At 41.0% G+C, this 15782-nt stretch overlaps 1 protein-coding gene across 3 annotated transcripts in view; it reads left to right on the forward strand.

Moving 5' to 3' along the window:
• The window catches only part of VSTM2A (V-set and transmembrane domain containing 2A), a 99443-nt gene that overhangs the window by 13111 nt on the left and 70550 nt on the right, over nt 1–15782 (forward strand). For all 3 annotated transcript variants that reach the window (XM_069219449.1, XM_069219448.1, XM_069219450.1), the window contains exon 4: nt 6021–6357. In XM_069219449.1, coding sequence (XP_069075550.1) covers nt 6021–6357 — 337 coding nt within the window. The remainder of the gene's footprint in view (nt 1–6020; nt 6358–15782) is intronic.

The raw sequence follows: 15782 nt of genomic DNA on the forward strand, positions 1-15782 counted from the left end.
CCTTGTTCCATGCCACCTGATCTCTGTGGTAGCTTGCCTCTGCAGCGGCCAGTCCATGAGAAATTCCCTACTTTCTGCCTTTTAGTGTTGTATGGTTCAAAATCCAAACATTGAAAAGAAGCCTAAAAGCACAATCTGGTTTTCTTGCAGTGTCCAAACATGAGCAATCAACTTCGAAAAGAGGCTTAAAAGTATGCTCTAGTTTTCTTGCATTGTCTCTTGCAGCAGTTCTCTGCAAGTGGCTTTCTTCTGCAGCAGGACAGTCAGTGTCATAGTTCTTCTTCTGTGTTTGACAGTGTGGGCAGTTCTGAAATTCAAAAAACGTCCAACCTACATGGAAAAGAGGTCCAAAAGCACTGTGATCATAATGTGGTATACATTCTGGACCCATTAATCCTTAGCTCATCTTACCTGTTAATACCAGTTTTATTCATATGAATCAGTCTGGCTGAAGACATCATTTTTTATTTTCTTAAGAACTTATAACCATCGCCCAGGCTATTCTCTCATCCAACATTGGATAGGTGAGAGGGGAAAAGATGTAACTTGGATTTAATTTTTTGCATCTGACAGTGGTGGCTAGTCTGTTTGTAAAAGAGAGAATAAAACGTTTACTATCCAAGCTGTAAAGCAATGCTGCACAAGACAGTGGTAGAGACAAAACTTGTATGGAACTTAACACCATGGTTTGGAATAAAGAGGAAGGGACTAGGAAGGGCCCATTATGGACAGATGAAAGAATCCCAATAGGCTATGTGACTGGAAACTTCTTTCACTGCTCAGTGGGCTGAGTAATTTGAAGTCCTTCTATCTACGAAAATACTTAGTTGAAGTGACACATCATTTCTCCATAGCTACATTTATAATTTACTGCTGCTGGGAAATTAAGCTACTCTGCCAAAATGTTCAGTTCAGAAAAATTTCATGAATTAATCTTCATTACTAGAACTTTTCAGCCAGTACATTTAGAACATTGTGCTGTGACTTAAATTATTTGGTTCCTTTAAAAAAAAAAAACTGGATGTTCACACTTGCCCGCTCACTCTGTACAATATGACTTGTACAGTATGTTCAGTGATTGCCTTCAACTCGCAGTTTACCATCGACTGGTGATTATTGAAGCTAGCATTACAGTCTTGTCAGTTCTATGAAAGATCTGCAATACCTGTTGTTAAAGTGCACAAATCCAAATAGTGTTTAGTAGTATCTATGAGCATACTTTTATTTTAATAATTGACTTACATTTATAAATAAGGTTATAGTCGTGCCTGTGGTCCAAAACCTAGGAAAACTACCCATTTTGTAGCTGTCTAAGAAAGTGGCAAATATACATCAACACCTATTCATACATACATCAAATTGATTTCAACAAAGAGTCATTGTCAAAGATTATCTTGTGGGACTCTGGTTGGCTAAAAAGCAAATATTGAGCCCACTACATATTGGTTTCACGAAAGAGCAATAAACAGTGGGTCAGATATCTATTCTATAGCAAACATTTAATAAATTCTGCCAGAAGTAGCAACTACCTCGTTATGCCACATTCCTTGATATCTTCCAAGCCTTTAACTTAGTAGACCTAGAACACCTCTTGGTGGTACTTCCAAATTTGAATAAAAAATCAATATTGTTTGCTACATTGAGAGTCCTGTACTCGAGCACTACCATACAAGTTTACAAGGACAGAAAAAATTGGCAAAAATAGTCTCTGGCCCATTCCCAGTCTGCAGAAAGTGCTATGTATTAATCTTAAATGCCAAAGCCAGTGGTTCCATCCACCTAGCAGGGACACAAAAAAACCTTCAGGGATGAATAACATCAGTAGTGGCATGCTGTGAATTAAAAATATTGAAAATCAACCCAGTCTAAATCAGAGGTGGCGATGTTGAGTTACACCTCAAAAAGCATTATAATGTATGTAACAGAAGCATCTGATACCTTATCACATGTAACACCAGCATCAGAAAATGCAACTCATTCATGTGTGTAGAGATTGCCATGGCAGGTACACTGTGCTGCAAACAGCATATGGAGTAACTGTCCTGAAGGTGGAGAGTTCCTTCAAATATCATGTTGTAGTTCACTACTCAGCAAGGAAACGTGTTCCAGCTCATACTGAACCAAATTGTCCTGATTAAGATTTGCAGAAAAACTTGCTATACAGCATAGATCTAGGGCAATTGCCGTCAAATCAATTCACCATTATTAACTGGAAGGCACCTGCTGGTTGCTTCAAAAGAAGATTTTCAGTTGTTTTCCTTTTAATGTGTTGCACTCTAGTACACCTTGGGCCTGATTCGGAAGGGTAAACTTACACTCTTTGACTAAGTTTATGATGTTTGCTATTCAGAAAAGTATTTTACTAGTAGCATTTTTACCACTGAGGGGTCTCTGAACAAAAGTGTAAGTATAACTTTTTGAATCAGGATTTTTGTGTTTACCTGCTTTAAATGGAACTGAACTACTTGAGGATCTTGTCCTGATAAAGTCCAGTTGATCTTCCTTCCTTGGTACAAACACAAGGGAACTAAATAATACCCTTTCTAAGCCGTTTCTCATCACATTGCAGATGTGACATAACTCCTCAGATACAATAAGAGAATTACACCAGTATGTTATAATAACTTCTCAACTCTACTGTTAAGGTCTATTAGAAATGACTTCTGACATGACAATGCTAAACACTAGAGCATTTTTTTGTCAAAATATTTTGGTTGAAGACTCTCGCAGGAGTAGTTTAGGGTCACCATCATTTGCTATGCATGAAATCGTTCTTTCCCTCGTTTTCTGTTTCCCCCTCTCTCTATCTTCCGTCCTCTTGTCTGTCTCGCTCATTCTTTTGTCTCTGTTCATTTCTCCTATTCCCACCTGAGCAGTTGTTCTTTATTTCTCATTATTGCTCCTTCTCTCCTACCCTTCTTTCTTTCTATTTATCTTACTCGATGTACCTTTTCTATCTCTTTCTCTTCATGCCTGCACACACAAACACATTCTCCTCCCTCTTTTCTGTCTTACACTCTCTCTCTTGCTCTCTCTCTAGCGCTCTCTTTCACGCTTTTTACGTCTTTCGCTGTTGAAACTTTTTGTCACGTGCTGTTGGATTGCTTACCTGTCTTTTATGCTTTTTCACTGTTCTACCAAGACCTAAAAACAACACTCACATTTATCTAAACATCAAACAAGTAAAACATGTATCAGTCTTGTGTGCACTTCTTTGACAAGACTACCCTATTTCGAGTCGAACTCTATTTTCAAATGAAAAATGTTGGTCAAATAATTACTTTAATAAGGAAACCTGCACTGCTAAAGCACATGATCAAGTGAGTCAAGTGCACTTCGTTTTTTCCCTTCAGAAATTTGTTTTCGTTTGGCATCTCCTTTGCCATGCTAGGTTAGCCTGAGAACGCTCTCTCTGTGCCTGATGTGTATACATAGATATAGAATGGAACATAGTGCCAGCAGCAGGAAGTTCTTCTTTTTAATCTTTGAAACAGTCATGCGGAAACTGTTAGTGATCAACCTCGAGTGCTGCAGTTCTGCTGGAAAATGTTGGACTGGGCCGGTCTCATATTTTAATTGATGCCACAAAGTCATACAGCATTCGAAAGAGGTACACATCGACCGTTCGCGCATTTTGATTGATTTTATGCCTTTTTATGGGTATGCACCTTTGAGGGACTGGACATTATGAGCCATACGTTACTTTCAGTACACTTAAGCTGATACAAGCTACCATGTAGATCCATTTCCTTATAAATGCAAATGTCAGCGTAGAAACGGAAGCCCTAGTGTCCTGCCAAATTCTGTTTATTTACAATAATGCTCCTTTATTTAAATTACTACCTGTATTTATGACATCACCACTCATCAGATATACTATAATAATCAGTCACTTGTGATGTCTTTGAGTGACTTCTGGTTGGATTCAGGCCCCAGGGGTTAAGAATGCAGCCTTTGGAGATCCATTCTCCATAAACAATTTAGATGAATTTCCTTTCGGAGCACTTCCAGAAAACATTAACTGTCTTTCAAACCAATGAAACATTACTAACTTGAACGCAATTACTTGAGCACCTAGTTCTATTAAAGTTAATTTGGTCTTTCTTCTTTAGTACAGAATACATGGGGACTCAATAATACTATTTTAAGCCGTTTCTTATTACATTGCAATTGTAACATTACTTCTTGGATGCAGTAAGGTTATTGTGTAGCATCACAATTCTACTGTAATAACCTACAAGAGTTGGGTTCTGACATCACAATGCTCGCCACTACAGTCGAAAAAAAGTCTAAAAAGAAGTTTCTGAGCACGAATCAGATGTCCTTTGCCACTATGGGTACCTGTCACCTCATAAGTCTGCCCATTTACTAAACCCTTCTTCAATTTATCCTCAAAGTTGCTAGCAGGCTATCTACGAAAACCACCAGTTAAAATACACTGGGACTGATTCACAAATGTAAACTTACACTTTTGTGTACGTTTCTGATTGCTATTTACAAAGGGATTTACGAGTAGTATTTTTACAAGTATGGAGTCTCTGCACATAAAAGAACTACCTTTTTATCTGCAGAAACTCCACACTTATAAAGATATTACTTGTAAATACCTTTTTGAATAGCAAACAATCATAAGCTTAAACAGCACTTCATGGGAAGTAAGTCTCTTTCTACACACATAATTGTGTGAAGTTTTAGACAAACGCACTCTTGGCAGAAACAGTGCAAAAAAAGTCAGGTTTTTCGTAACAGCGATTTACTATGAGTATATTCCTATTTGCAATTTGTGTCGCTATTTGTTTGTTTGTTTGTTTGTTTATTTTTGTGCTTTTGTTACTTAATTTGTTTCAGCAGTTGCAAGTGGTGGGTTCCAGCACTTATTTTTGGTGTCCAGGACATTTTTTATCATCAGACTTTGACCCAGAGCAAGACGCAAGAAAGGGAGAAAGGAGAAGGAAAAGAAAAAATAGGAAAACAGTGACAAAATGAATAAGAACCTGTCAAACTGGAAAAAACCAGGAAGTGTAGGTTGATGGAAGAAAGAGGCATGACACTGATTGATGACTGGACAGGCTTTTTATTAGTCAATCCTACGATCAGCAAAGCCAGTGGAGGGCTACAAAAAACCTTTTGCCACAGCTCCTATTTGTTTTTAAATATGCATTGTCTGGGTAATAACTTGAACAAGCTGACTAACTTTGTCAGATCTAGGAATATAAGTTGCATTGGAGGAACTGTGACATCATAAGAGAATTTTGATATGGGCTAATATTTCTCATATGCAGACAGCATGTATATTTTCAAATTATCTAATCATGCAAGATCCATTATCGATAACACTAATTTTTTAATAAAACATGGCCTCTTTTACTCTTTTGAGAGGTTGAATAAATTCTGTATTGAACAAATCAATGTGTTCTTCAATTAGATTTTTGGTCTTTCTAAGTTCAAGTGTGGAGACTGGGGAAGTACACCATGTTTAATTGCATGGCTCTTCGAGTACTTGTATAGTATTTTATTGCTGAAGCTTATTTACAGGGGTATAAGAACACTGTTTCAATTATTTATTTGTTGAGAGCTCCACTGAAGACAATGGTGTGGCTCAGGGCCGGTCATGGCTGCTATAGGCCTGCTGCTCCAACATTCCAGTATTTGTCTTTCTGTTTGGCCTTTTTCAATTTGTTTTATCCTCAGTGCATGTAATGTTCTCCCAGTCTTATTGCACTTTTGCCTTGAGTTATACCGGTTGTTAAAGTCCCTCTCCCTCATTATAGGCTCTTGCCACCAGCTAAGGCCTATGCATTGTGTTCAGTCTCTTTAACATCTGTATAGCCCTTGAAGCGGATTGCATGAAAACAGCATGTTTCAGAACTGAGAGTCGTCGTATTATATGAAAGTGAAATAAATAAATTCACTGCAAAAGTATTTTAAATGCACTGTAACTGGGGATTAACTTGTAGCAACATTTACTATCTCAAAACTTGACTTTTCATGAAAAATATTTTCTCGTGGCACATTTACAGACAGTGAAAGTCCAAGGCAATGATATCTCCCACAAGTTGCAGATATCTAAAGTGAGGAAAAAGGATGAAGGGCTCTACGAGTGCCGGGTGACCGATGCCAACTATGGGGACCTCCAGGAATACAAGGCCCAGGCGTTTCTCAAAGTAAATGCCAACATCCACACTAGGCGCATGCAGGCCTTCGAGGCGTCGCCTATGTGGCTGCAGGATATGAAGCCCCGCAAGAATGTTTCTGTCGCTGTTCCTAGCAGTGTTAATGCCTCAGCCAATCAGCGACTGCGCACCACCTCCAGCCCTGAAGCAGAAGCCAAAATACCCAAACAAAGTCCACAATCAGGTACGTGAGTGGATTTTGATCAATTGATGAGCGCTTTAGATCATTCTGAATCTCATGCACATACAGAACTACGAGCTGCTTGGTGCTGGTCGATATTTACCTGTTGGATATACTTCATGGGATCTTAAAGCTCGTTCTCTGGTGCTAGCTTGTGCCCTCATTATTATTAAGGCATTGTTTATGGCATGAGACGAAGGTGAATCAAATATTGTGTTATACACCTAATGCAGTGCAGTGATAGCTTTAAATTTGTAAAATTTGAACTTTTACCTTTTGTAAATTTTACATTTTGTCTGCTCGTGTGTATTGCATTTCCTTCCTCGAGTCTAGACCAAGTCGTTTCTGTGGACGATATTCCCATGTTCCACAATCTCAGCACATCATAGAATTCAGATGCAATATAAAAGTTAATGTAAATTGCATGCAAACAAAATATCCCACACACCTACTATATTTCACAATATTTAAACTGCACCTTTCAAATCCTAGCATGGAAATATAGTGTCGAGAAAAAAAAATTAAATATGCAAGATGACACCTTTCAAGCAGAATAGGATGCAGAAGAGATATTGTCATAAAAATTACTCACCCGTGAAAAAGCCCATGCAGCAATTTCATATCTGCCTGCGTTTAGCTAAAGCTGCTTTCCTTAGTGGCTGTAGTTACTGGATTAGATAATGCACCCACTGATGTTGGCAGCATTATGTGCTATTAGCTTCACAAGGATGGACTGCGAATGAAGGTTGTAGCAATTCATTAAACACCAGTGGAATGCGTTTTAAAATCAAGCAAGCACGACTTTTGTTCCACCTTGTTTCCCTGAGTGCAAATCATTATGTTAGTCCGGCATTAGAGATTGTTTCTTGGCATCAGTGTCCAGTTCGCAAATGATGTGTCTGAAAAAGCCTAAAGCTGTTTTCCTGCTGGCGTGTTCCCTTTTTTGAACTGACACATCAGAATAACATATTTTTTGTGTTTTCTGGTCCACAAAGGATTAATAACTTGCAATGCACATTTTTCTTTCCTTGGGTATTAATCCTGAAGAAGGCGGCCAAGTGGGTTTAGCAAATGCGACATGTTTCACACCTCATACATTGGTCCGTCCGTTTTTCTTTCTTTCTTCATTGCACAACTAGGATAGGTCTAACCTCATCTACAATGAATTGAAGAAAGGCGTAGCAAATGCACTTTTTTGTGACTTAATATTATTGCTGGCGTTGTGGATTTTAAGGGTTTTATAATGCAACGCTGACTGTAGTTCTTAACGTAGAGGTGGGCCATACTAGTGTGACCCTGAAATATAGGTGCATAGTTTCTGCCACAAAAAGAAAACTGGTAGAGCATAACTGAATTTTGATTTTTTTAATCGAATTTTTCAGCTTCAGATGAGCTTTACAAACAACAACTATCCTCTAGCTGTGTTCGTTTTTTTATGTTGTGTGTAATAGGTGACTAAAAAAAAAAATAATAATGTCGAGCAGTACGTGTCCTGAGAGTCCCCTAGAGTGTCTCTGTCCATTTAGTTTTAGTGATCAGTTTTAAATTAACATGCACAATTGTACATTAGACTTCTGTACTTGGTTTGTTTTCCCATACACGTCATGTAATCAGTAAGTATAAACTACACAGTCTGCCATTGGTATGTGTCATTTTGCTTCCCAGTCTGACTTTACAAATGTATTTGAGGTTTACACTGCGGAACCGATTCCGAGTAACGTTGGTTTTTAATTTGCTAGCAATGAGTAAGTGAAATGTCTGTCTAATGTGTTCTGTTCTATGTTATTTTTTGTTGTGATCATTGTTTGGCAGCGTGATAACCAACCCCTCTTGGAATGGGCCTTTTCTCTCCCTCATGAATATGGGAACAACAGTCTTTCTGCCCCTCCTGGGGCAGATAAGGGAGTGTTTACCCACAATAAGGCTCTCTGGATGGACGGAAATCCCACCATGGGGGACACTCTCCCCAACCCCACCATGTGCATGGAGTGCCAGACAACTGTCCCCCCTTGGGAGCAATTGGGTGGGGGTGTTTCCCCACAAACTGCCTCATTAGTGAGCAGAAAGCCGACTAGACACCAGGGAATGTCATCTGTACTGTTTTCATGGGTGGGGTAGCCCCTCTGGGCTTAGGCCAGTGCTCTGACCCATGCCCATTGGCAAAACAGTGGTTTTGCCTCTTCTAGGTGGCTGATTGGGGATACTTACCACTAACCTGCTCCTTAGGGTGCAGAAAGCCCACATGGGCATGGGTCTGTGCTCCCCCAGCTCCTGGTCATAACAGACTATCTACATTTTGGGGAGGTGAAGAGGGTTGTCTAACCCCAATGGTTCGCGGTGTGGCAGAAAGCCTAGGCATCAGGAAATGTTATCTGTACAATTGCTGTGGGAGGGAATCACCCTCCCTGTGCATGGGCTATGCTCTCACATTCTCATTAGCACAACAGTCTATCTGCTCCTCCTAGTGGCAGATAGGAGTGAATTTAGGTCATGTATTCTCCAAAGAGTGAATCATTATTTCTTACAAGCACATACAACTTCCTCCTCTCATTTGCTTTAAACATTAGTTTATACTATTGTAGTACGCAGGAAAGCTCGCCATCTAGGGAATCAATTTTAAGTTTCCCAGTGCCCTCTGTTTGTTGTATCATGTTTGATTATCTGTGATCCTTTGATGTTAACATGAGTGTTGCATTTGATGCTCTTTATGGCACTGTAATTGAGAAATTTCTATTAAGTCTTTTCAAACATTGAAAATTAAGTTCAGGAGCACTATGGTTAGGGGTGGAGACATATGACTTCTTACACCATATATTACTTGATTAATTATTGTATTTTTTAATGTTTTTATTTGAGATCCCACAACAAATCACAGCATACAATTCATATTACACACAAAGAGAAGGAATTATATAATACCCTTTCATAAAAGCAAGAGCACAATTCATCAAATTAATACTAGCATTTCCCCGATGCTGACTCAACCGTCCCTTGGGCTCTAGACTACTTTGATGTCTTCTGTTGGCTCCATAAAATTTCCCCAAATTTGGGAGAATCTCTTAATTCCTCCAGCTCTCATGGTATATATACAATTCTGTACTTTACTAGTTTCATTTTATTTAGCCATTCCTCAATATTGGCACTTTGAAGTGCTCCAATTTTGTAATACGAGGGTTATAGCAACAGCCGTGTCAATATAGACTAGTTTTACCCATCTGGACACCTGTTTCTTCCCAGGGTGATAGCCCAAGACCAGCAACCACACACTGGGGGCTATTTCAATCAGTAGGGCAATTGCTATAGTCCTGAATACCTTACTCCAAAACTCCTGAAGGAGCCTGCATCCACTAATCATGCGTGTCCAGTTAGCTATAGCTCCCGCATGACATCAAAAACAACGGTTCGACTGTTTGGGTTTGACCTGAGCTAAGAATTGTAGGGCACGATAGAGCAGCCATTTGCCCAAAAAACATTCTATGCAGGTTAGCTCCTCCCAATATCATGAAATTTAACCGATTGATTTTATCCCACATATCCTTTGTTAATTTGAGCCCTTCATGACGCTCCCATTTGCTAGTTGCTTTCAAAGAGAGATGTGGGCCCTTCAGCTCTATAAGAAGCCTTCTCCCCTCACTGCATGTCTATCCCCCGAGGGGTCTACCAATTCCTTAACTATCTTTCAAGTATCCCATATTTGATCACAGCCTAAATCTGCTAGATTCTTAAGCATGATTCTGTAAGATCCCATTAGCAGAAAGTCGCCTTGCCCAGCTACTTCTACATTAGCCAGGGTTTCCCAATTGTCACCAGCCACATTTTCTCCAACTTTCCCAAATCCAGCATATTCCCACTTCTTAATTGTACCGCATTAAGTCGAGAGCCAAATTTCAAGATTAATTCAGACGGGGGTGAAGGTGTTCACATATGGGATTGCGTATGTTCAAAAGAAGACTGATTTCTTTCTAAAGAAGCAATTCAAAATCTTATAACAAACTTTCTCTGGGGATTTCACCAGTTGTACAGCTCCCTACATAGTAATTCCCAAACATCTTGCACGAATAAGCCGCCGTTGGGCAATGCTACCTTAAATTTGGCCATATATTGTGAAAAAATGTGAAATAGTAATCTTTGATATTAGGAAGTGCTAGTCCACCCTTTCACAAGTCCGCATATAAAGTGCATAGTGCAGCACGAGGAGAATTATTGTGCCAATTAAACAATATAAATAATGAGTCCAGCTTCTTGAAAAATAGGGGAGGTAAGCACGCATGGGGTGGCCGTGAATAAAAAATGTGACAGTGGCAAGATTGCCATTTTAATCAAGGTAACCCTCCCTCATCTAGTTAAGGGAAGTGATTCCCACCGGGCTAACAATGCCTGGGTTCTGAGAAGCAGGGAAGCAAATTTGAGATCATAAAGACCTTCAATTTTTGATGAAAATCAACCCCCCAGGTATACCCTTAGATCGAGAGTTCATGCAGGGCATCAATCCCGGAAGTAATCTACTGGGGGAGCACCCACAGAAGATGATTTCCATTTTCTTTTTAATTTACCTTATACCCCCCGTTTTCGCTCAAAGAGAGCAAATATTTCAAAAGCTTTCTCCTGGGAATTTCTGTTATTATGAAGGAACAAGATAATATCATCGGCAGACAGCTTAATCTTCCCCATCTGCTAAATGGGGGGGGGGCAAATCAGTTCATTTTGTGTAATCGCGATGGGCAATGGTTCAATAAACAAAGCAAACAGTATAGGTGAAAGGGGACATCCGTGCCGACATCCCAGCCGAGGGCCCCAACAGACTTCTAGCTCACTCACATTTGCAGAGTTAATTAATATGTTAGCTTTTATATTTTGATACATCCTTTGTACCAACCGTGAGATCTGGGTTGGCACCCCAAATTTAGCTAATATATCAAACAACGTGTCCCACCAGATCAAAAGCTTTTTCTGCGATCAATAAAAGAATGACAGCGGGTAATTGTTGATGGCAAAATAATTTAATGCCTCTGCAAGAAAATGTGTATTAGTTGCTATTTGACATCCAACGATAAACCCATTCTGATTGTGATGAACCTGTCTGACAGCTACCGAATTAAGTTGATTAGCCAGAAACTTCATTACAATCTTATAGTCATAGTTTAAGAGCGTAGTTGGTCAGTATGAGTTTGGATCTTCCTTATCTTTATCGTTTATTAAAAAACTAACTATATTTCGTTCACAAAAAGAGTTCAGGATTGTGCCCCCCTTTAGCATATTATCGATTACGAATTACGATTTACGAAATAGTTGGCCAGCACATCAGTAATAAAAAAAAAAAAACTCCACTTGGAAGCCGTCGGACCACAAACCTTTCTGTTCTGGAGGTTTTTGATTACCTCCACAAGACCGGATTTAGTGAACGGGCACAATATAGCATCCTTATCTTCCTTGGACAATATAGGGTATGTGTAGCCTAGCTAGGAAGTCCCTAATAGCTACCAACTCAACCACTTGGCTCTGACTATGCATGGATCATATTACTAGCCACCTGGTCGCGTACTTGCCAAGCTAAAACTCTGCCCGATAAGTTACTTTCCTCATAGATTCTTGGCTTATAAGCCTGGTGTATCCCCATGGACTTGCTAAGATACTGATCAGAGAATGCCTGTTTAGCCTGATCTAATAATTTTTTATTCTACTCTCTTATGCACTTCCTCTTCTAATGCCTGGGCTTGTTGTCTATTGATACACCTATTAGCAGCATCCTTTGCAATCACAAGCTCTCTAATATATGCTTTCAATGAGTCACATATGGTGCTGGGGTGTCCGAGTCATGATTTCTATTAAGGAATTCTCTAATCACCTTTTTGCAAACCTGGACCCAGCCTTTCTCTTGAAGGTGTTGCTTTCTAAATGTCCACCTTTTCGGCTGGGGAATATCCCTTTCCACCAATACTTCCAAAGAATGGATTGCATGGTCTGAGAAGCCACTGTCGGGTGACCGCTGGCCTTTAAAGTTCAGTGTTTCAGTCGACAAAAAAATTAATCTGAGAGAGCTTTTGAATCGGCTGGAGAGGCATGTATAATCTCTTTTAGTTGGCAAAGTGCTCCTTCATGGATCACATAACGTCAGCAATCTTAAATAATTCTGGAAATCTTTTGCCACCCTAGGTTTTGATTGTTTCTTCCCTTTCACTGAGCAATCCATATATGGATCTTGAAGAAAATTAAAGCCCCCCCACCCAGTCATAATTTCACCTGGGACTTGTAAAAGGGATTGGAAAAGCTCCTCATATGGCCTAGGATCACCTTCTACTGGAGCATAGAAACTTATGAACGTAAGTCTCATAGTGAACACTACACAGCTCACCCAGTACCAGCACCCAACTTTATCGCTAACGAAGTCAAGCACTCGGGTCCCAAGCCCCTTAGCCAAAAAGACTGCAGTGCCCCTATGAGCTGCTTGTGCCACTGAGAATCCCTTGTAGTCCACCCAATTTTTAAACATGGAAAATTCCCCCTGTGTTTTGGCTGGAACATGAGTCTCTTGCAGAAGAATTACAGAGGGGTTTTCTGTTTTTACCCATGCTTCAATGGCACCCTTCTTTTTTCTATTATTTTGGCCATTAACATTCCAAGAGAGTACTTTGAATACAAAATTCAACCCTGCTATTCAATCTGATTGATCAGAAAAAAGTATACCAAGAATGATGGCTGGTTCAAACCTCTCCCTGAACTATCTTGCTTTGAGATTCTTGAAGTCTCCTTAGCTCCCCTCCAGTGATTCAACCTATACCAGTACACAATTACTTTATTTGTCTCTGGGATCTAATTTTCCCCTTTCCCATTTTCCCCCTCTCTCTTCATGACCTACACCTGGGGCTCTCCTGCCTGGGCACTACGGGGCCACTTTCTAGGCCACTTCCTAACCCCACATGACCCTTTTCCAACCTACCACCGCCCCAACCCACCCTAATCCCAGAAAGGCACGTTGGCATGGCACCCTAATCATCAAGAACAACAGGGAGTGGTTAATAAAAGGTTATTTGTGATGCTCTGTGCTACGAGTGTACTGCCAGATCTTTCATATAAATAATCACCATGGTTACTTATTCTGCTGCCCTAATCCCCCGTTTGCATTTAAACTTTAGTGCAAAAGGGTTTTAGCTGCATCAACCGATCAGAGTATATTTGACCAACCCTTAAAAAAAAGTTATGTTTTGATTGCAGCCCGAGCCTGGCAGGGGCCTCTTCTTTTTGAAAGTCAGGGATCAGTTCCAAAAGTTCACGCCTCCTGTGTGCAGCTAAGACAGACATCTGAAAAAGTTTTGAAAGTAAAGTCACCAGGAATCTGGTATGCTTTGGCTTTGATTGCTGCGTAAGAATATGATTTTTAATCGCCAAAGTTCACCAAAATTGTTTGAGGATATTTTGCATTAGGAGGCTGCTCTGCTGGTAGTCTATGAGTTTGCATTATAGTAAGGTCCCAATTCTCATCTACTGATTCAGGAAGGACATACTGATTTATAAGGACTGTAATTTGTTTAATAGCTGTTTGGCCATTTTCCTGACCTTCTGGCACCCCGGTGAACCTATGTGATCGTTTTTCGCATCATCCATTTGAGTCTGTAAGTCAATTAATTCTGATTGACATTTAGAGACTGATGTTTCCAGCTGAGTCTCCCCCTCTCCCAAGTCTGAAACTCGTTGCTTTACCTCTTTAATACAGGGACTCAATTGCATATTGTTACTTATCAGGTTTAGCTGTGCTTCAGTCTTTCTATTTGCCTCTTTCTGTGACAGTTCTAGAGTACAGCTCACTCTAAATTTGAAGACGCAAACTTTCTGTTGCAGTGTCAACGTTTCCCTCTTTTATTCTTTCCTCCTGGTTTTGATGGTCTAACTGGAGGTTTACCTGATTGGACCAGAGAGGAACAGCTATATGTATGACCTCCTGCTGTGAAGACCCGTTGTCTCTAGAGTTCACAGAGCCATTGGGAGATGCGGTCAGCGCCAAACTACCTGATGTGGAGGGTCGAGCCCTTGGCTGGAAGCTATCTTCAATGATCATTAGATTGTGTTGATCATGCCTGCCTTTTGTCATCATATTGTTTGGCTGAGTTGCCTTTAGGGTTTCCTTAACTTCCTTACCTCCCCTAGTACTAAACAATTGGTATAATTGCGTGCACCCACTTCCATTCACCTGAGAACCACTGGTCAAGCCTTAGTCCAATATTTTGCTCTGGGTGAAAAGGTTCTTGCCTGGGGTTGTCACATCAATCCAGATTCCCAAGCTTACCCATCCTTGACTATCATCAGCCAGTTCAGTATACTCCATATCCTGAACTGCATCCAGACTACCATTTTGCAGTACCTGTAATGGACGAGTAGAGCTAGAAGGCAGCGGCGAAATAGAAGCGGAGCGGCTGGCCAACTGAGGAGGTCCTCTTATGCCTTGACCTGCACCTAACATTTTATCAGGGACCGCTGGGCGCGTTTTCCTTGAATTGTGTAACAATTTACCAAACTTCGCTGTAGCACGGCCCTTAATTTGTGAATCTCGCGGGCCCTTTTCATTGTTGGATCGGGAAGGCACCTTTCAATCTCCTCCATACTGGAGAGGCCCTGGGAGGCCACAAGCCACACCCGGGGCTACACAGGCCACCTCAGTGGCCACCCAACGCACCTGCCCACCAGTGAAGAAAGCCTAATGCCACTCTTGCTGGTGCCTGAGATTTTAAGTTCAGCGCCAACCCATCAATTGAATATCCCCAATGTTTTTTTTTTTTTCATCCCCTGATGGGGTGGGGGGTGGCCATGAACCACCCAGAGGGACAACACAGATAAGGGAAGAGCTCCTTCCAGTTGCATGGCACCGGTCTACGTAGTGGGCCTTCCCCCTGCTAAGCCCACTGGGCTGTATCCCTCTTACCTTGCCTCTTCAGTTCTTTCTCCCAAGCGGGTTAGATTTACCTTCCTTTTTCGTGCCACCTCCTGCTTAAAGATAATCAGCCCATGTGCCACAATGGTCTGAGCTGCGGCACGTCTTTCCTCTGCGGGCATTGACTTCGTCACCCTCCTACTGGGCCCTTCCTCTCCGCAGCGCATCTCTCCTCTGACTTATGTGCATTGGACTTGTCTCCCTCCTGCCAAGCCTCTCTTCTCCTTTGGCACACCAAAACCCCTGTTGATCAGGCCGGATCAATCCACAGATCTCACAGTGGTCTGCAGCATGGCGTGGTGCATTTCTCCTCTCATTCTGGCGAGCCAGCTTCCGGATTTGCCTTTCTCTGTATCACATCCCTCCTCTCCTGCTGGTGTGTCAATCGTCTGCTACAATCTGGGTTAAAGTGCTGCACGTCTCTCTCCTCCTTACTCGTGCTGGGCCCCCTTGTTGGACCCGTGGTTCTTGCAACAACCCGGGCTGCAGCTCATCGCATCCTTCT

This window comes from Pleurodeles waltl, chromosome 2_2, assembly GCF_031143425.1.
Source record: "Pleurodeles waltl isolate 20211129_DDA chromosome 2_2, aPleWal1.hap1.20221129, whole genome shotgun sequence".
Taxonomy (NCBI): domain Eukaryota; kingdom Metazoa; phylum Chordata; class Amphibia; order Caudata; family Salamandridae; genus Pleurodeles; species Pleurodeles waltl.